The 20236-nt window shown below is 43.1% G+C and overlaps 1 protein-coding gene across 6 annotated transcripts in view; it reads left to right on the forward strand.

Moving 5' to 3' along the window:
- Positions 1-11116, forward strand: part of PROM1 (prominin 1) — a 100252-nt gene extending 89136 nt beyond the window's left edge. For 5 of the 6 annotated variants that reach the window (XM_060188302.1, XM_060188304.1, XM_016185913.2 and 2 more), the window contains 2 exons: positions 2089-2204; positions 10712-11116. In XM_060188302.1, coding sequence (XP_060044285.1) covers positions 2089-2204; positions 10712-10766 — 171 coding nt within the window. In that variant the 3' untranslated portion in view covers positions 10767-11116. Of the gene's footprint in view, positions 1-2088; positions 2209-2738; positions 2812-10711 lie in introns of those variants that run through there. The other variant, XM_060188303.1, reaches the window with a different exon arrangement.
- The last annotated feature ends 9120 nt before the right edge of the window (positions 11117-20236 follow it).

Below are 20236 nucleotides of genomic sequence, written 5' to 3' on the forward strand. Positions count from 1 at the left end.
GAGGGAGGTGGATGTGTAAGGATAGAAGTCTCAGAGGTATGTAGCACCATGTTCTCACTCCTACAATTACATTTCCCCAAGTCAAGAGGCCCTGTGAAGAAAACTCCTCTTAGGAGCCAGGTCCTGGCACACCTGGCAGAGTGCACACATTACAGAGTGCAAGGACAAGGGTTCAAGCCCCCGGTCCCCATTTGCAGGGGATTGGGGCGGGAGAAGCTTCGTGAGCAGTGCTGCAGGTCTGCCTGCCTGCCTGCCTGTCCTGTCTGTCTATCTATCTCCCCCTCCCTCTCAATTTCTTTCTGTCTTTATCAAAAGTAAACAAATAACATTAGAAAAAGAAAATCCCTATTTGTCCAGATAGTTTAGCTGGGGTGTGGATGGCCCATATTCACGAGAACTTTGACCTCAGCTGTCCATGTGCATTCGCGTCTGCTCTGTCCCCCCAAGGAGCTCACAGGGATTCTGGCAGGAATGGCATTGAGTCCACATGTTGCTGTGAGTCAGGTGGCCATTGGAGTGCCCTTTGTCCTTCAGCTCGTGAACACAGGACACCTTTCCATCCTTGGCGTCTTCTTTTATTCTTTTTGTGACTCATACTTTTTCGGTGTATAAGTCTTTTACCTCCTTTGTTCAAATTACTGCTGAATACCTCATTCTTTGGAATGCCATTGTAAAAATGGGGCTGATTTCTTCTTTTTCTCCTTCTCCTTCTTCTCCTCCTCCTCCTCCTCCTTCTCCTTCTCCTCTTCCTTCTCCTTCATCTTCTTTTTCTCCTCCTCCTTCTTCCTCTTCGTTTTCTTCTCCTCCTCCTCCTCTTCCTTCTCCTTCTAGTTCACTACCTGAATAGTAGAATCTGTTTGCATATTAATTTTTTAACTTGCCACGTTACTATATAGCCTAATAATTTCTTCCTTATTTCTTTCCTTATTTTCTTTCTTCAAATCTTTTCTTCTTTCTTTTTCCTAATAATTTTGAAGAGTTTTCTCCTAGATTATTATTTTTTTAACTTTCTATATTACTATCATTCCATCTGCAAATAAGGATGGTTTTACTTCTCCTCTTCCAACTTATACCCATTTTATTTCTTTTTCTTGCCTGGTTCTTATGATTTGAACTTCCAGGACTATGATTGAAGAGGATTGATGATAGTGGACAAGCTTTTTTTTTTCTTTTTTTTCCTTATCCAAGAGGGAAAAACTTTCAACTTCTCACTATTGAGTGTGTGGATTTGGGCCATACAGATTTTACTTGAAAATTATTTTAACCATAAACAGACGTTAGATTGTGTTGAAAGCTTTCTCTGCATCTACTAAAAACATCTTGGGATTATTGGTTTTCCTGCTGTTGACAGAGGGGCATACATTAATTGGTGTATGTGTGTGGAATGCTCCTTGCATCCCCAGATGAATCCACGTGGACATAAAGTATACTACTCTGTACGCAGTGTTGACGTCCATCCCCTGTGGGGAGGCTGGCAGGAATCCCGGGCATAAATCCCTGGATTCACCACTAGCTGCTGCTGTTCCTCATTGGCAAATAGACATAATGATAGGACCTAGTTAAGGCTTTCAGAAAGAACTGCTAAAAGGTGTCTTGAAGGGGGTCCCCGGTGGTGGCACACAGTACAAAGTGCAGGGACCCACTCAAGGATCCAGGTTCTAGCTCCTAGCTCTCCACTTTCAGTGGGGGCCACTTCACATGAGGCCAAGCAGGTCTGCAGGTGTCTATAATTCTCTCTTCCTCTCTATCTCTCCCTCCCCTCTCAATTTCTCTCTGTCCTATCCAATAAAATGGGGAAAAAATGGTCACCGGGAGCAGTGGATTTTTAGTCACCAAGATTCAGCTATAACCCTGGAGGTGAAAAAAAGAAGGAAAGAAAGAAAGAAAAAGAAGAGAAGAGAAAAGAGGGATGTGTTCTAATCCACACAGTGGCTAACTCAGGATAAGTCCCCAAATGAGTCTAATGAACAAAATCTGATTCCATTAAAAAAAAAGTTGCGTAGGAAACATTTTCCTCCACGCAACTGCTGTCTTCCATTTCCCCACGCCCAGTTCTTTAATCCGTCTGATTCTGTTTTCCTCTTCTAGAATTTATTTTGGTTTGGCATAGGAAAAGCTACCTTTCTATTACTTCCGGCTCTGATTTTTGCTGTAAAACTGGCTAAATACTATCGCCGGATGGATTCAGAGGATGTGTATGATGAGTAAGTAGACTTGTTTGTACAGGGGTGGGGGGTTCCTGTCCTCTCCAGAGCAGCTGACGGGGCCCTGGGCTCCTGTTCAGGTAGCACAAGGGTGCAGGGGTGGGTCCTCCGTGGATGGTCAAGTGCTGCCGTGGTGTCTCTCTTCTCCCTCTCTCCTTTCTCGATCAAGTAAAGTGTTAAAACTTGGCTCAGAGTGGTCACCTGCTGGTGGCATCATGCACGTACCAGTCCCTGGGTGTATTCCCTGAAGTCATATTAAAAAAAGAAGCAGATGGATGCCAGGCAGTGGCGCACCTGGTTAAATTCACATAATACAATACACAAGGACCGGGGTTCAAATCCCCGGTCCCCACCTGCAGGAGGAAAGCTTCACGAGTGGTAAAGCAGGGCTACAGGTGTCTCTCTGTCTCTCTCTCTCAATGTTTCTCTCCCTCTCTCTTAATTTCTTTCTATATCCAATAATATCCAATAATAAATTATATATATATATATATATATATATATATATATATATATATATATATATATGTGGAGATTTCCGGAGACGGGGCTACGAGCAGCAGCACATCTATTTCTCTCCTCTACTCTCCTCTCCTGGATCAACTAGGAATACCAAAGGAGACCACCTGGGACCGAAACAGTACAGTACAGGACTAGAACAACTACAGGAACCCACCAAATCACTGGTGAGTGCAAACACGTGTGGCTGCTGGACAGAGAGAAGCCTAGGGAGAGACTAAGTGGCTGGTAACAGTGCGGCGGTTTATCAATTGAGACACCACCTCCAGTCTGTTCCACCAAAAAGGGGACAGCGGAAGGGAGGAGAGGACTCCCTGGAGACTCACCAAGTGCAGCTCTGAGTCTCCATTGCTACTGCCCTCAGAATCTGGAGCAGCAGCAGGGAGGGACACCGGGAGACAGAGATCGAACAAGGAAACTCAGGAGAAGACCTATACCTCGGTGGCATAGTTGTGGGGCTGTGAAAGTCTCTTTGCATAACCACTGGACTATCTCTGCCACACCCTGCCTTATCTCTTGGTCAGGAGTCAGTGATTAAGCTAAGAAGCCTACTTATAGTTTAGAAGCCCTCAGGCTCCCATAACCTACAGAGAAGAAAAAAAAAAGAGGCTTTTAAATCACTGAGCTCCAACTCAGGGATTAAAATACTATTGAAACAACTGTTAACTTCCACCACTGTGAACCCTTTAATTACCTTACTTAGACATAAGTCAATCCAGGAAATAGTGATCAGTAATTTGAAAAGTACTAAGAGAGGGAACTCATAACATAATATATAAAATGGGTAAACCAACAAGAAGAAATATTGGAGAAACTAACCAGGAAAACAGTCCAGCTAAAAGCCCCCCAAAGGGTGAAGCACAAAATAATGAGTTCAACATCCAAACATTAGCTAAGGAAATAATCACAGGAGTGAGTAAAGAGTTTGAAAGAATTGTCACCAGAAATGCAGAAACAACAAATGAGACTCTGGAAGAAAACACTAATTATCTCAAGGTTATTAGAGAGCTGGAAGATGAAATAGCTAAGCTAAGAACACAACTAGCTGAACAAGCTAAAACAGTATCAGAACAGGGTAACAGAATAGATGAACTCCAGAAAACAGCAGAGAGCAGAGAGAATAGAATCAATGAGGCTGAAGACAGAATTAGCAAGATCGAGGATGAATTAGAGACAACTAAAAAAGAAGTAAGAGATCTCAAAAAGAGATTAAGAGATGCTGAAAACAACAATAGAGACCCATGGGATGACTTTAAAAGAAACAATATACGCATTATTGGCTTACCAGAGGAAGAAAGAGAGGGAAAGGAAGAAAGCATTCTTCAGGCCATAATAGTTGAAAACTTCTCTAGTCTAGACAACATCAAAGACATAAAGATTCAAGAAGCCCAGAGGGTCCCAAACAGAATTAACCCAGACTTAAAGACACATCATATTTAGAATGGAAAGGAATAAGGATAAAGAAAGGATCCTGAAGGCTGCAAGAGAAAAACAGAGTCACCTACAGAGGAAAACCCATAAGATTAGCAGCAGACTTCTCCACACAAACACTACATGCCAGAAGAGAATGGCAAGATATCTATTGAGTGCTCAATGAGAAAGGCTTTCAACCAAGACTACTGTATCCTGCTAGACTGTCATTCAGACTAGATGGAGGCATCAAAACCTTCTCAGACAAGCAACAGTTGAAGGAATCAACTATCGCCAAGCCTGCCCTGAAAGAAGTTCTGAAAGGTCTTCTATGAACAGTCAGACCATCATAAATAGGCCATCTATCAGAACACTCTAAAACTCTACAAGAATGGCGTTAAAATATCTTCAATCTTTGATATCAATAAATGTCGATGGCCTGAATTCACCTATTAAAAGACACAGAGTAGGAAGATGGATCAGAAAATACAACCCAACAATATGCTGTCTACAGGAAACCCACCTAACTCAACAAGACAAACACAGACTTTAAGTGAAAGGATGGAAAACCATCATACAACCCAATGGCCCACAAAAAAGGGCAGGAACAGCTATTCTCATATCTGACATGATAGACTTTAAAATAGATAAGATTAAAAAAGATAGGAATGGACACTACTTAATGCTCAGAGGATCAGTCAATCAAGAGGACTTAACAATTATTAACATCTATGCACCCAATGAGAAGCCATCTAAATACATCAAACGTGTACTAAAAGAGCTATGGCAATATACTAACAACAACACAGTTATAGTAGGAGACTTCAACACCCCACTCTCTCAACTTGACACATCATCCAGGCAGAAAGTCAATAAAGACATAAGGGAGCTAAATGAAGAGATAGATAAACTAGAACTATTGGACATTTTCAGAGTCATTCATCCCAAGAAACTGGAATACACATTTTACTCAAATCCACATGGGTCATTCTCAAGGATAGATCATATGTTAGGCCACAAAGACAGCACCAGCAAATTCAAGAGCATTGAAATCATTCCAAGCATCTTTTCAGACCACAGTGGAACTAAACTAACACTTAACAATCAACAAAAGAGTAGTAATAGTCCCAAAACGTGGAAGCTCAACAGTACACTTCTTAATTACCTCTGGGTCAAAGAGGAAATAAAGGAAGAAATCAAAATGTTTCGAGACTTCAATGAAAATGAAGAAACAAGCTATCAAAATATTTGTGGCACAGCTAAGGCAGTATTGAGAGGGAAGTTCATAGCTATACAAGCACACATTAGGAAACAAGAAAAAGCACAAATAAACAGCCTGATCGCACATCTTAAAGACCTAGAAGAAGAACAACAAAGGAACCCTAAAGCAACCAGAAGGACAGAAATCACTAAAGTTAGGGCAGAAATCAATAACATTGAGAATAAGAGAACCATACAAAAGATCAATGAATGTATATGTTGGTTCTTCGAAAAAGTGAATAAAATCGACAAACTTTTAGCCAGACTCACAAAATAAAAAAGGGAGAAGACTCAAATAAATCAGATACTAAATGAAAGAGGAGATATCACAACAGACACCGCAGAAATTCAACATGTCATGCGAGGCTTCTATGAACAACTATATGCCACCAAGCTAGAGAACCTGGAAGAAATGGACAATTTCCTAGATACCTACCAACTTCCAAAACTAAGTAAAGAGGAAGTGGATAACATGAACAGGCCCATCACAGCTAATGAAATTGAAACAGTTATCAAAAATATCCCCCAAAATAAAAGTCCTGGACCAGATGGTTTTACAAATGAATTCCACAAAACCTTCAAAGAAGAACTAATACCTCTACTTTTAAAAGTCTTCCAGAAGATTGAAGACACTGGAATACTCCCTGCCAGCTTCTATGAAGCCAACATCACTCTGATACCAAAAGCAGACAGGGACACAACCAGAAAAAGAAAACTACAGACCAATATCTCTGGTGAACATAGATGCTAAAATACTGAACAAAATTCTAGCCAGCCGGATACAGCAGTATATTAAAAAGATTGTTCATCATGACCAAGTGGTGTTTATCCCAGGCATGCAAGGTTGGTTTAATATACGTAAATCAATCAGTGTGATCCACCACATCAACAAAAGCAAGACCAAAAACCATATAGTCATATGAATAGATGCAGAGAAAGCCTCTGACAAAATCCAGCATCCCTTTACAACACTACAAAAAATGGGAATAGATGGAAAATTCCTGAAGATAGTGGAGTCTATATATAGCAAACCTACAGCCAACATCATACTCAATGGTGAAAAATTGGAAGCATTTCCACTCAGATAAGGTACTAGACAGGGCTGCCCACTATCACCATTACTATTCAACATAGTGTTGGAAGTTCTTGCCATAGCAATCAGACACGAGCAAGGAATTAAAGGGATACAGATTGGAAGAGAAGAAGTCAGACTCTCCCTATTTGAAGATGACATGATAGTATACACAGAAAAACCTATGGAATCCAGCAAGAAGCTTCTGGAAATCATCAGGCAATACAGTAAGGTATCAGACTACAAAATTAACATTCAAAAGTCAGTGGCATTCCTCTATGCAAACACTAAGCTAGAAGAAATTGAAATCTAGAAATCAATTCCTTTTACTATAGCAACAAAAACAATAAAATATCTAGGAGTAAACCCCACCAAAGAAGTGAAAGACTTGTATACTGAAAATTATGAGTCACTACTCAAGGGAATTGAAAAAGACACAAAGAAGTGGAAAGATATTCCATGTTCATGGGTTGGAAGAATTAACATCATCAAAATGAATATACTACCCAGAGCCATCTACAAATTTAATGCTATCCCCATCAAGATCCCAACCACATTTTTAAAAGAATAGAACAAATGCTACAAATGTTTATCTGGAACCAGAAGAGACCTAGAATTGCCAAAACAATCTTGAGAAAAAAGAACAGAACCGGAGGCATCACACTCCCAGATCTCAAATTGTCTTATAGGGCCATTGTCATCAAAACTGCTTGGTACTGGAACATGAATAGACACACTGACCAGTGGAATAGAATTGAGAGCCCAGAAGTGAGCCCCCACACCTATGGACATATAATCTTTGACAAAGGTGCCCAGACTATTCAATGGGGAAAGCAGAGTCTCTTCAACAAATGGTGTTGGAAATAATGGGTTGAAACATGCAGAAAATTGAAGCTGAACCCCTGTATTTCACCAAATACAAAAGTAAATTCCAAGTGGATCAAGGACTTGGATGTTAGACCACAAACTATCAGATACTTAGAAGAAAATATTGGCGGAACTCTTTTTCCGCATAAATTTTAAAGACATCTTCAATGAAACGAATCCAATTACAAAGAAGACTAAGGCAAGTATAAACCTATGGGACTACATCAAATTCAAAAGCTTCTTCACAGCAAAAGAAACCACTACCCAAACCAAGAGACCCCTCACAGAATGGGAGAAGATCTTTACATGCCATACATCAGACAAGCGTTTAATAACCAACTAATAAAGAGCTTGCCAAACTCAACAACAAGACAACAAATAACCTCATCCAAAAATGGGGGCAGGACTTGGACAGAATATTCACCACAGAAGAGATCCAAAAGGCCAAGAAACACATGAAAAAATGCTCCAAGTCTCTAATTGTCAGAGAAATGCAAATAAAGACAACAATGAGATACCACTTCACTCCTGTGAGAATGTCATACATCAGAAAAGGTAACAGCAGCAAATGCTTGAGAGGGTGTGGGGTCAAAGGAACCGTCCTACACTGCTGGTGGGAATGTCAATTGGTCCAACCTCTGTGGAGAACAGTCTGGAGAACTCTCAGAAGGCTAGGCATGGACCTACCCTACCTATGATCCTACAATTCCTCTCCTGGGGATATATCCTAAGGAACCCAACATATCCATCCAAAAAGATCTGTGTACACGTATGTTATTGGCGGCACAATTTGTAATAGCCAGAACCTGGAAGCAACCCAGGTGTCCAACAACAGATGAGTGGCTGAGCAAGTGGTGGTATATATACACAATGGAATACTACTCAGCTGTAAAAAATGGTGACTTCACCGTTTTCAGCCAATCTTGGATGGACCTTGAAAAAATCATGTTGAGTGACATCAGTCAGAAACAGAAGGATGAATATGGGATGATCTCACTCTCAGGCAGAAGTTGAAAAACAAGATCAGAAAAGAAAACACAAGTCGAACCTGAAATGGAATTGGCATATCGCACCAAAGTAAAAGACTCTGGGGTGTGTGGGTGGGGAGAGTACAGATCCAAGAAGGATGACAGAGGACCTGGTGGGGGCTGTATTGTTATATGGGAAACTGGGGAATGTTATGCATGTACAAACTATTGTACTTACTGTTGAATGTAAAACATTCATTCCCCAATAAAAAAAAAAGAATATATATATTTAAAATATATATATATATAACAAAAAGCATCTACAGACCGGTTCTACTGATACTAGTCTTTTTTTTAAGTCACCCTTGATGAGATATTTTCCTTGTAGCAGTTTTTGTGATTCTGCTTGTCTTACCTGTGTCTTCCCCTCTTGGTCCTCCTCCTCCTCAGCCTCCTTAACCAGCCTTCTTATTTCTTGTTTGCAGCTCCTCTGTCTCGGGGGCCTGGCACTTCACTCTGTAACTGTCCTCACTGGCTTGCACTTGGCTCCGTTGCCCACCCTCCACTGTGTCTGCTCAGCTTCTGCACTCTCGTTCTGCTTCTCCTTCTCAGCGTGCTTCTTCTGAACCCGCAGTCAGCCGGCCAGCCTCTTCCGTTGGGGGTAGGGTGGGGGGGGGGGTGTGGGTACAGCAGTGTGTGAAGCACAAGAATCACTCCATCTCCTTTTCTTTGTGGTTTTTTTTTTTTTTTTTTATTTGTAAAAAGGAAACATTGACAAAACCATAGGATAAGAGGGGTACAACTTTGCACAATTCCCACCACTAGAACTCCGTATCCCATCCCCTTCCCTGACAGCTTTCCTAGTCTTTATCCCTCTGGGAGCATGGACCCAGGGTCATTGTGAGATGCAGAAGGTGGAAGGTCTGGCTTCTGTCATTGCTTCCCCGCTGAACATGGGTGTTGACAGTTCAATCCATACTCCCAGCCTGCCTCTCTCTTTCCCTAGTTGGATGGGCTCTGGGGAAGCAGAGCTCTAGGACACATTGGTGGGGCTGTCTGTCCGGGGAAGTCTGGTCGGCATCATGCTAGCATCTGGAACCTGGTGGTTGAAAAGAGAGTTAGCATACAGAGCCAAATAGTTGAAAATCATGGGCCTAAAGGAATAGTGCAGATGAAGAGTTGGGGAGTCTTCCATTTTGTAGATAGCTAATAGGCATATTTTAGTTATATTTCAAAGGGCCTGTAGCTATACTAGTGTTTTTTTTTTTTTTTTTTTTTTTTTGCCTGAGTGTGAAATCTGATATGCAGGTGGATCCTAATTATTGTCTGGGGATTATTTGTGTTTTGTAGTGTTGAAAACACATCTGTGAAAAAGTAAGCTTTTTTTCCTTTTTATTTTTTTTTAATATTTATTTATTCCTTTTTGGTGCCCATGGTTTTTTTTTTTTTTTTTTTTGGTTGTTATTGATGTCATCGTTGTTAGATAGGACAGAGACAAATGGAGAGAGGAGGGGAAGACAGAGGGAGAGAGAAAGATAGACACCTGCAGACCTGCTTCACCACTTGTGAAGCGACTTCCCTGCAGGTGGGGAGCCAGGGGTTTGAACTGGGATCCTTATGCTGGTCCTTGCGCTTGGCGCCATATGCGCTTAACCTGCTGCACTACCACTCAACTCTCTCCTTTTTATTTTTTTTCTTCCTCCTCAAACCATGTTCAAATGATGAGATGAAGGAAGCTCTTTGTTATCAAAGAAAGGAATTTTAAAAAGGAAACCAGGGAGTCGGGCAGTAGTGCAGCGGGTTAAGCACGCATGGTGCCAAATGCAAGGACCAGCATAAGCATCCTGGTTTTCAAGCCCCCGGGGATTCGCAGGGGGTTCGCTTCACAGGCAATGAAGCAGGTCTGCAGGTGTCTATCTTTCTCTCCCCTCTCTTTCTTCCCCTCCTCTCTCTATTTCTATCTGTCCTATCCAACAATATGACATCATCAATAACAACAACAATAATAACTACAACAATAAAAAAGGGCAACAAAAGGGAATAAATAAATAAGTAAATATTAAAAAAAAAAAAAAAAGAAACCAGTTGCATTTGAACCTCATAGAACAGAAACAGACAGGCCCAAATAAAAGTCAATTCTCATGCTCCCTGAAATGAGTCCAGGCCACATAGCATCGTAGAAAGGCTGGCCGAACTGAGGAAGAACTCCTGTGTTAGCTTTATGATCACATAACATCCTGCTTTGGGGAGTGATTTTTGTTGTTGTTGTTGTTGTTTTCAAGGGAGCCAAAGGCAGACTCATTTTTGACCCTTTATGTTCTGTACCCACACACACTCTCCATGCCCATTGCAGCATTTCTGCCAGCCTTGTGATAACCTGATTTCTCCTGGTGTATTTATTTCTGTTACAGTATGAGGAACCGTAACTTTGGTTTACATAAGCATTACCCCAAGCTGACTGTGTGAATGGAAGTCTGTTAGCAGGGGCAGCTGCCCTAGTTCTCAGTCTGTCTGCAGCAGCTCCGCATACCGGAAAAGCAAAACCTTCCCTGCGGGAGTCTCCAGTGTCTGGCGGCCGCCACGTATGGACCTGGCCTGAGCACGGACCCGGGAGAGACAAGCCGGCACCATTCTGCTTTCGTCACGGGAGGGCGCTGTGAACGCAGGAATGTCTCTCTCTTGTCTGTTAATTTCCATTGTAGTCTTTGGATCAAGGATGAATTCCGTGGCATCTCACCGTGTGGCACGGAAGACCAGCCGTTGCAACTCGGTGAACCGCAGGGGCGTGTGTGAACAATAAAGACTGATTTCAGAAACATGACTCTCCATCTCTATTTCACAAATGCTTGAGATGTTGTGGAATGCAATACGACGTGAGTTTGATTTTTATTTTCTTTTAAAGGATTTTATTAATTTTTTATTTTAGAGAGAGTGTAAAAGACACAGAGAGAGAGAGTGGGGCGGTAGCGCAGCGGTTTAAGCGCAAGTGGTGCAAAGCGCAAGGACCAGAGTAAGAACCTGGGTTCGAGCTCCCGGCTCCCCACCTGCAGGGTAGTCGCTTCACAGGGGGTGAAACAGGTCTGTAGCTGTCTATCTCTCCCCCCCCCTTCCCATCCTCTCTCCATTTCTCTCTGTCCTATCGAACAATGACGGCATCAATAACAATAATACAACAGTAAAAAACAAGGGCAACAAAAGGGAATAAATAAAAATTAAAGCGCGAGGACCGGCCTAAGGATCCCGGTTAGCAGGGGAGTCGCTTCACAGGCGGTGAGGTAGGTCTGCAGGTGTCTGTCTTTCTCTCCCCCTCTCTGTCTTCCCCTCCTCTCTCCATTTCTCTCTGTCCTATCCAACAATGACAACATAAAAAAACTACAAAAAAAAAAAAAGACAACAAGAGCAACAAAAGGGAAAATAAATAAAATTTGAAAAATGGTTTAAAAAAATTTTAAAAAAAGAGAAAGAGAGAAAAAAAGACCAGAACACACACTGCTCAGCTCTGGCAGATGGTGGTGCTGGGAGCGTTGAACCGGGGACCCCATAGTCTCAAACAGGAAAGTGGTATTGTGTAACCAGTGTGCTGACTTCCCTACCCCTGTGCTTAATTTCTAAGGCGTTGCTGGAACTTGACAGGGGCCGGGTGACTTCAGGCATTGGGCCGCATTCTCACATGCTTGTGGAGGCCAGAGGTCAGAAACCAACATGTTATGGCCACGTGATGGGCACCTGGTTGAGTACCCATGTTATGATGGGCAAGGACTCCCCGGATCCCACCTACAGGGGGAAAGTTTGACTGGCAGTGAAGCAAGGCTGTAGGTGTCTCTCTGTCTCACTCCCTCTCTATCGCCCCTTCCTCTTGATTTCTGGCTGTCTCTATCTAATAAAGATAATTTTAAAAAAATTAAAAAGAAAGAAAGAAAGTTTCTTTCCAGCAGGGTTCTTCCCAGAGGAACTGAAATAGACACTTGAGGGCCTCTCCCTGAGTCACCAGCTGCCCGTGTTTAACCTGGTGTGAGGATGTCTCTGCTTCCAGCCTCACAAGGCATTTCTGATGTGTGTGCTCAGATTCCCCTCTTTGTATAAGGACACAGTCACTGGGTTAGGGCCCATCTTAGCCAAGGATGGACTCTGCCAGCGGTTCCCACATCTGCAGACAACCTTCTTCTGATCATTCACAAAATGACATCAATTATTTTTTTTGGGGGGGTGTGGTGAAACATTATTCAGTCTAGCAACATCACCCAATGAGAATTAGTAATGACATGCACTCTGAAATCATTAAATGAACTAAATCAGGTCTAGGAGACAGCATGATGGTGATATAAAAGACTGCCAAGCTTGAGGCTCCGAGGATCCAAGTTCAGCTCCCAGCACCACCATAAGCCAGAGTGGAGCACTGCCCTAGTCTTTCTATCTTTCTTTCATTAAGATAAAATAAAATAAAATAAATAGGGATGGGATACATAGCATAGTGGTTATGTAAAGAGACTTTTTTTAAAAAAAATTATTTATAAAAAGGAAACACTGACAAAAACCATAGGATTAGAGGGGTACAACTCGAAACAATTCCCACCACCACAACTCCGTATCCCATCCCCTCCCCCTGATAGCTTTCTTATTCTTTATCCCTCTGGGAGTATGAACTCAGGATCATGATGGAGTGCAGAAGGTGGAAGGTCTGGCTTCTGTAACTGCTTCCCCACTGGACATGGGCGTTGACAGGTCGATCCATATTCCCAGCTTGCCTCTCTCTTTCCCTAGTCAGGTGGGGTTCTGGGGAAGCGAGGTTCTGGGGAAGCGAGGCTCCAGGACATATTTGTGGGGTCATCTGCCCAGGGAATTCCGGTTGGCACCTTGTTAGCATCTGGAACTTGGTGGCTGAAAAAAGAGTTAACATATAGAGCCAAACAAATTGTTGACTAATCATGAACCTAAAGGCAGGAAAAGTTCATATCAAGATTTGTTGGGGGGTTGTCTTTGTTTTGTAGATAGTTAGTAGCCCTGTTTTAGTTGTATTCCAAAGAGCCAATGACTATAGTAGTTTTTTTTTTGGGGGGGGGGGTTTACAGTCAACAATATTTATACACCTGTCTGATATTTTGGAACTACTCTCTTCCCTTATCCAGCTTTCTGTTCCTTTTTCCAGCCATGACATCATCTCCACAGACAATAACTTGGATCCACCTGCATATCAGATGTTAGGCTCAGAAAAAAAAAAAAAAAGTAAAGTGACTTTCATGCCTGAGGCTCTGAAGGTTCAATCCACTGTACCACCATAAACCAGAGCTGATCTGGTAGAAAACATAATGAAAAAATACATTTATTAATCATAAATGAATCAAATCAGAAACAAGAGATGAACATTTTATTAGACATTGACAACATAGTTTATTTCTAAACTTTGTTTCTGTGTGGAAGAACACAGTACTCACCCACTGCCTAAGAACACAAATTCAAATTTTGTCCCTCAGCCTAGAGACCCCCCCCCCACTGCCCCGGGTGTCCCCTTTCAGATGCCTGGTTCTGCCCCAGAGTAGAGAAACACTGCTCTCCATTCAGCAGGCTTACTGGGTTGTGAGCCCAGATAATGCTGATGTGTTCTGCATCCCCACACGTTGAGAATTACTCATTACAGTAAATACTTGGCCTTCTGTTCAAATAGAAGATACTGTTTTTGTGGACCAGCTCTGAGTAAGGTCTGGCAGTGATCAAATAGACCAAATATAATGTCCTAGGAGGGGGGGGGGTGGCCAGTGGCATACCAGGTTAAGCACACATTACAAAGCAAGGACCAGCACAAGGATCCTGGTTTGAGCCCCCGGCTCCCCACCCACAGGAGGGTCGCCTCACAAGTGGTGAAACAGATCTGCAGGTGTCTATCCTCTTCTTCCTTTCTCTGTCTTCCCCTCCCTTCTGAATATCTGTCCTACCTAATAACAGGAGCAGCAACAACAGCAATGGAGAAAGAACGGCCAACAGGAGCAGTGAGTTTGTAATGCAGGCACGAGCCCCATCGATGATCTTGGAGGCAAAAAAAAAAAAAAAACACAAAAAAACAGTATCCCTATGACAAGATGTTCTGTAAATGATGATTTCTCCCAGTAAAGTGATTTGAAAGAAAAAATAAATACTGAAAAAGAAGAAGAAGAAGAAGAAGAAAGGAAGAAAAACAATGTCCTAGGAGCTCAGCACGGTTGTGGAAGCTGAGGACACATTAATAAATGTATGAGGAGACAGAAGATTTTTGTGGGGTGTGTGTGTGGGGGGGGCGGAGATGCCAAGGCAGGGAGGGGAGCAGCAAGATTTACTGAGGTTGATTATATATGTATATATATAATTTACTATACTAAGAAATGTGTATTAAATCTGCATATGTTTTTCCAAGGGATTTATTTTTTAAAAAAATTAAATTATTTTAATTTTATTTACTGGGTAGAAAGAGCCAGCCAGAAATCCAGGGGGAAGAGGGAGATAGAGCAGGAGAGAGAGAGAGAGAGAGAGAGACACCTGTAGCCCTGCTTCACTCAAATCTGGGTCCTAGTGCATTGTTAACACGTGCACTCAACCAGGTGTACCCCCACCTGACCCCAAAGGGATTTATTTTAACAAAGATTTTATTTACTTATTTTAATGAGAGAGATACATAGAGAGGGAGAGACTCGAACACGACTTAGTTCTCTGACTTCAGGTGATGCTGGGAATTGAACCTGGTTCTTCAGAGCCTCAGCCATGAAAGTCCTTTTGCATAATTATTCTGCTATCGCCTCAGCCTGATGATTTCTTTATTAACATGGCAGAGAGCCAGAAGGTGGTAGGACTGGCATCACACTGGCATGTAATACCGAGGATCGAACTCAGGACCTTGTGCTTTTAAGTCCAATACTCTTGCCACTACACAACCAACCAGGACACATCTGTTTCTTTTTTTAAAAAAGAATTTATTTATTTATTTATGAGAACGATAGGAGGAGAGAGAGTAAAAACCAGACATCACTCCGGTATATGTGCTACCGGGGATTGAACTCAGAACCTCATGGTTGACAGTCCAGTGCTTTATCCACTGTGCCATCTCCTGGACCACACATCTGTTTCTTATAAAGTCTCTCCCCTCCTATAATCATTGTATCCCTATAAGACCAACAATTTCACTCTTTTTTTTTTTTAACAAGATTTTATTTATTGGTCCAGGAGGTGGCGCAGTGGCTAAGGCACTAGACTGTCAATATTTTATTTATTAATGAGAAATACCAAGAAGAAGAAGATAAATTTAGTTTACCTGAAGCTCGGGAAAGTAAGGTAGTCCAATTCAAACAATTTGAGGTGGTGTTTGTTTGTTTTCTATTTTTATGGCACTGGAACCTCAAATATACAGAATTCCACCATTCTCAGGCCTTCTTCACTCTTTCAATTTCAGCTCTAAAGAGATGGTGATAGTCCAGGAGGTGGCGCAGTGGATGAAGAATTAGACTCTCGGGAGCCGAGCGGTAGCGCAGCGGGTTAAGCGCAGGTGGCGCTAAGCACAAGGATTCCGGTTCGAGCCCCCGGCTCCCCACCTGCAGAGGAGTCGCTTCACAGGCGGTGAAGCAGGTCTGCAGGTGTCTATCTTTCTCTCCCCCTCTCTGTCTTCCCCTCCCCTCTCCATCTCTCTCTGTCCTATTCAACAATAATGACATCAATAATAACTACAACAATAAAACAACAAGGGCAACAAAAAAGGGAATAAATAAATAAATAAATAGACTCTCAAACATGAGGTCCTGAGTTTGGTCCCTGTCAGCTCTGTGTACTAGCATAATGTCTGGTTCTTTCTCTCTCTCCTCCTACCTTTTAACTAACTAACTAGCTAAATAAATAAATAGGTGAGTAAATAAATAAATAATTTTTTAATATTAAAAAGAAAGAGAGGGGAAAGAGAGAAAGAGAGGAACACTGGCATTGCTCCAACATCCCTGGCCCTGCCATCCATGAAAGGCCTGCAGAGGGCTGGGCCTGGAGGGCAACATTTCCCACTTGTGCTACGTATGAATATGGATGCATGTGGGCCCTGGGTCAGACTGATGTGGTAAATAATTAGTGGCATTTTTATATTTTCTTTTTAAAAAAAAATCAATGATCTTAATTTTATTATTTATTGGATAGAACCACTAGATATGGAGAAGAGAGACAGAGAAACACCCTACTGCAGCCCTACTTCACCACTCATGAAGCTTTTCCCGTACAGGTGGAGAGCAGGGGCTTGAACCTGGGTCCTTGCGCCTTGTGACGCATGGGCTCAACCAGGTGTGCCTCAGTTATCTTTTCAATTGTCTCCAGGGGTTGTTGTTGGGTCCCGGTGCCTGCAGGTGAATCAACTGCTCCTGGTGGCCATATTGTTTCCCTTAACCCCACGTGCTACCACCCAGCCCCCATTTCTTTTATTTTCTTTAGCTCCTTTTTTCTTTTTCTTTCTTTCTTTTTTTTTTTTTAATTTTTCTCCCTTCCTTTCTGACCTTTTCTTTCCTTTTATTTATTTTATTTTCCTTTTTGTTGCCCTTGTTGTTTTTCACTGTTGTAGTAGTTATTGTTGTTGTTATTGATGCCGTTGTTGTTGGAGGACAGAGAGAAATGGAGAGAGGAGGGGAAGACAGAGAGGGGGAGAGAAAGACAGACACCTGCAGACCTGCTTCACCGCCTGTGAAGCGACTCCCCTGCAGGTGGGGAGCCGGGGGCTCCAACCTGGATCCTTACGCCGGTCCCTGTGCTTAACCCGCTGCCCTAGCGCCCTGACTCCCCTTTTCTTTCTTTCTTTCCTCTCCTTTTCCTTTCTTTCTCCCTCTTTCATCCTCCGTCCCTCCCTCTCTCCCCCTCCCTTCCCCAGTACCCCACTCAGCTCTAGTACTAGTGCCATGGATGAGGCTGGGCCTCTGGCATCCTTGCCCTGTGTGCTCTGGCCATCCCTCTGCCAGTCACACAGCCTCTGGGCTCCGTCTGAAGGGCACAGCCGGCACCACCAACCTGGGCTGCAGCTTGGTCAGCTGCCACCCTGAACTCCAGCCCTCAGCACTGCATTCCAGGTCTTCCAACCTTCAGTTTGACCTTCTCTGGCCACAGCCTCACTTTCAACAGCAATTAGCAGAGCAGCACTGGCTCTGGCCCCAGGGGCTGGGTATGGAGGTCTTCGCCAACAACAGCCACCTCCAAACATGTGGGGTGGGGAGGGAATCCAGTTTATAATCTGGACTTGTGGACATTAGCAAGCAGACATTGGTGTGTAAATATGTTGTTTTTTTAGTCAGCCTTTCCCTCTTTATTATTTTATGAGAGATGTACAGGGAAATCAGAGCACTTCTCTGTTCTGGTTTATGCTGGTTTAACCTGGGACCTTTGGTGCCTCAGGCATGAAAGACTTTTTGCATAACCATTATGCTATCTCCCCTCAGCTCAATTTCCCCAAATCTCAAGCTTTTTGCAATACTGTATCACCTGCTTTGTCTGGTATTACAAGTGCCTTGCTGTCTGGGGAAATAGCTTCAAATTCCAGTGTAACATTAAGAGCTTTGAAACAATTAACATGAACAGCCCTGTGACCTTGGACTTCTGCACAGGTGGACTGTGCATGGAATCCACTCCCATAAGCCCGTGTGATGACACAGTCCAGGCCTGTATGTATGATTTAATGTATATAAATGATTTAATATATATTAATGATTTAATATTGAGAGGTGAGATTCCAGGACACATTGGTGAGGCTGTCTGCCTAGTGAAGTCAGGATGGAATCATAGTTGCATCTGGGGGCAGGGAGGTGGCTCACTGGGTTAAGTTGCACATAGTACAAAGCACAAGGACCCTCACAAAGATGCAGGTTCGAGCTCCTGCCTAGCTCCCCACCTGCACGGGGGTGGGGTGGGGGGGGGGAGGTGGTCGCTTCGTAAGTGGTTAAGCAGGTCTGCATGTATCTATTTTTCTCTCTCTTCTATCTTATCCTCCCTTCTCAGTTTCTCTCTGTCCTATCAAGAAAGCAAAACAAACAAACAAACAAAAAAATGGCCACAGGAGCAGTGGTTTCATAGTGCAGGCAGTGAGCCCCAGAGATAACCTTGGAGAAAAAAAAACAAAAAACTAGAAAGCCAGAAGATGGCAGAGAGTACCTCTCCAACTTGAAGAAACTATATAAATATGGGGCCGGATGGTGGTGCACCTTGTTACAATGCGCAAGGGGCCAGGTTCAAGCCCCCGGTCCCCACCTGCAGGGGCAAAGTTTCCTGAGTGGTGAAGCAGGGCTGCAGGTGTCCCTCTGTCTCTCTCTCTCTCTCTCCCCCTTCCTGTCAATTTCTCGCTGTTCTATCAAATAAATAATAAAATAAAGGTAATTGATTTAAAAAAAAGAAAGAAAGAAAATATGTGGGAGCTGGGCGTTAGCGCAGCGGGTTAAGTGCTCATGGTGCAAAGCACAGGGATGGGTGAAATGATCCCAGTTGGAGCCCCAGCTCCTCACTTGCGGGGGAGGGGGGTCGCTTTACAAGCCGTGAAGCAGGTCTTCAGGTGTCTTTCTCTCCTCCTCTCTGCCTTTCCCTCCTCTCTCCATTTCTCTCTGTCCTATCCAACCATAACGACAGCATTAGCAGCAATAATAACAACAATAAACAACAGGGGCAACCAAAGGGAGAAAAGAAGCCTCCTGGTGCAGCGGATTTGTAGTGCAGGCACTGAGTCCCAGCAGTAACCCTGACGATTAAAAAAGAAAGAAAGAAAATATATAAATACCACTACTTATTTACCACATTAATCTGACCCAGGTCTTGAACCTGGATCCTTGAACATTGTAAAAAATATCCTCAACCAAGTTTGCCCTTGCCCTGCCCCTTCAGTCTGTTCTAAAGAACACCAAGTATGGGGAGGGGCGGATGGTGGCACATCAGGTCTAGCACAGGTTACCATGCCAACGACTCAGGTTTGAGCTCCTCCTCTTCCTCTCTCTTTTCTCCCCCTTCCAGCTCTGGCTTATGGTGGTTCAGGGGGATTGAACCTGGCACTTTGGAGCCTCAGGTTTGAGAGACTTTTCGCACAGCCATTAGGCTATCTCCTCCCTCCATCCAAAAGCTGGGAATTCTATTTTAGGTTATATTCCAAGGGGTCCATGATTTGGGGGAAATTTTTTTTTTAACCAAAATTACTGTTTTCCTTCCCTTCCCTTCCCTTCCCTTCCCTTCCCTTCTCTCCCCCTCCCTTCCCCCTTCCCTTCTCTCCCCCTCCCTTCCCCCTTCCATTCTCTCCTTCCCCCCCTCCCCCCTCTTTTTACCAGAGAACTATTCAGCTCTAAGGGGCTTGAACCTGGGACTTTGGAGCCTCAGACATGAGAATCTGTTTGCATAACCATTATGCTATCTACCCTCTGCCCATCCCCCCATCCCCGTAATTCTTTTTCTAGCCTCCAACTTCCTACCTGTCAAATGGGATCATGTGAGGAGAGTTTAGGGATTATTTTAGGTAACATAGAAGCAGCACTACCTTTGACATGTATGGTAACCATTGTTTCATTTTCACTAAATTCTTTAAGCATTGGTCAGCTCTGGCTCATGGTGGCTCCGGGGACTGAACCAGGCAACTGGGAGCCTTAAGTCTCTTTGCATAACCATTATGCTGTCTCCCCCACCCTAAATTATCTAAACATTTCCCTTCCCTTCCCTTCCCTTCCCTTCCCTTCCCTTCCCTTCCCTTCCCTTCCCTTCCTTTTCCTTTCCTTTCTCCCTCCCTTCTCTCCCTTTTCCTCTTCCTTCTTTTAAAATAGAGCACTACTCAGCTCTGGCTTATGGTAGTGCTAAGAATTGAGCCTGGGACCTCAGGCATGGATTTCTCTTCCTTCTTTTCTTTCTTTCTTCCTTCCTGCCTTCTTTTCATAACCATTACATTATCTCAACACAATTTAAAATATTTTATTAGTGATTTACAAGATTAT

The sequence above is a fragment of the Erinaceus europaeus genome, chromosome 3, assembly GCF_950295315.1.
Source record: "Erinaceus europaeus chromosome 3, mEriEur2.1, whole genome shotgun sequence".
Lineage (NCBI taxonomy): Eukaryota > Metazoa > Chordata > Mammalia > Eulipotyphla > Erinaceidae > Erinaceus > Erinaceus europaeus.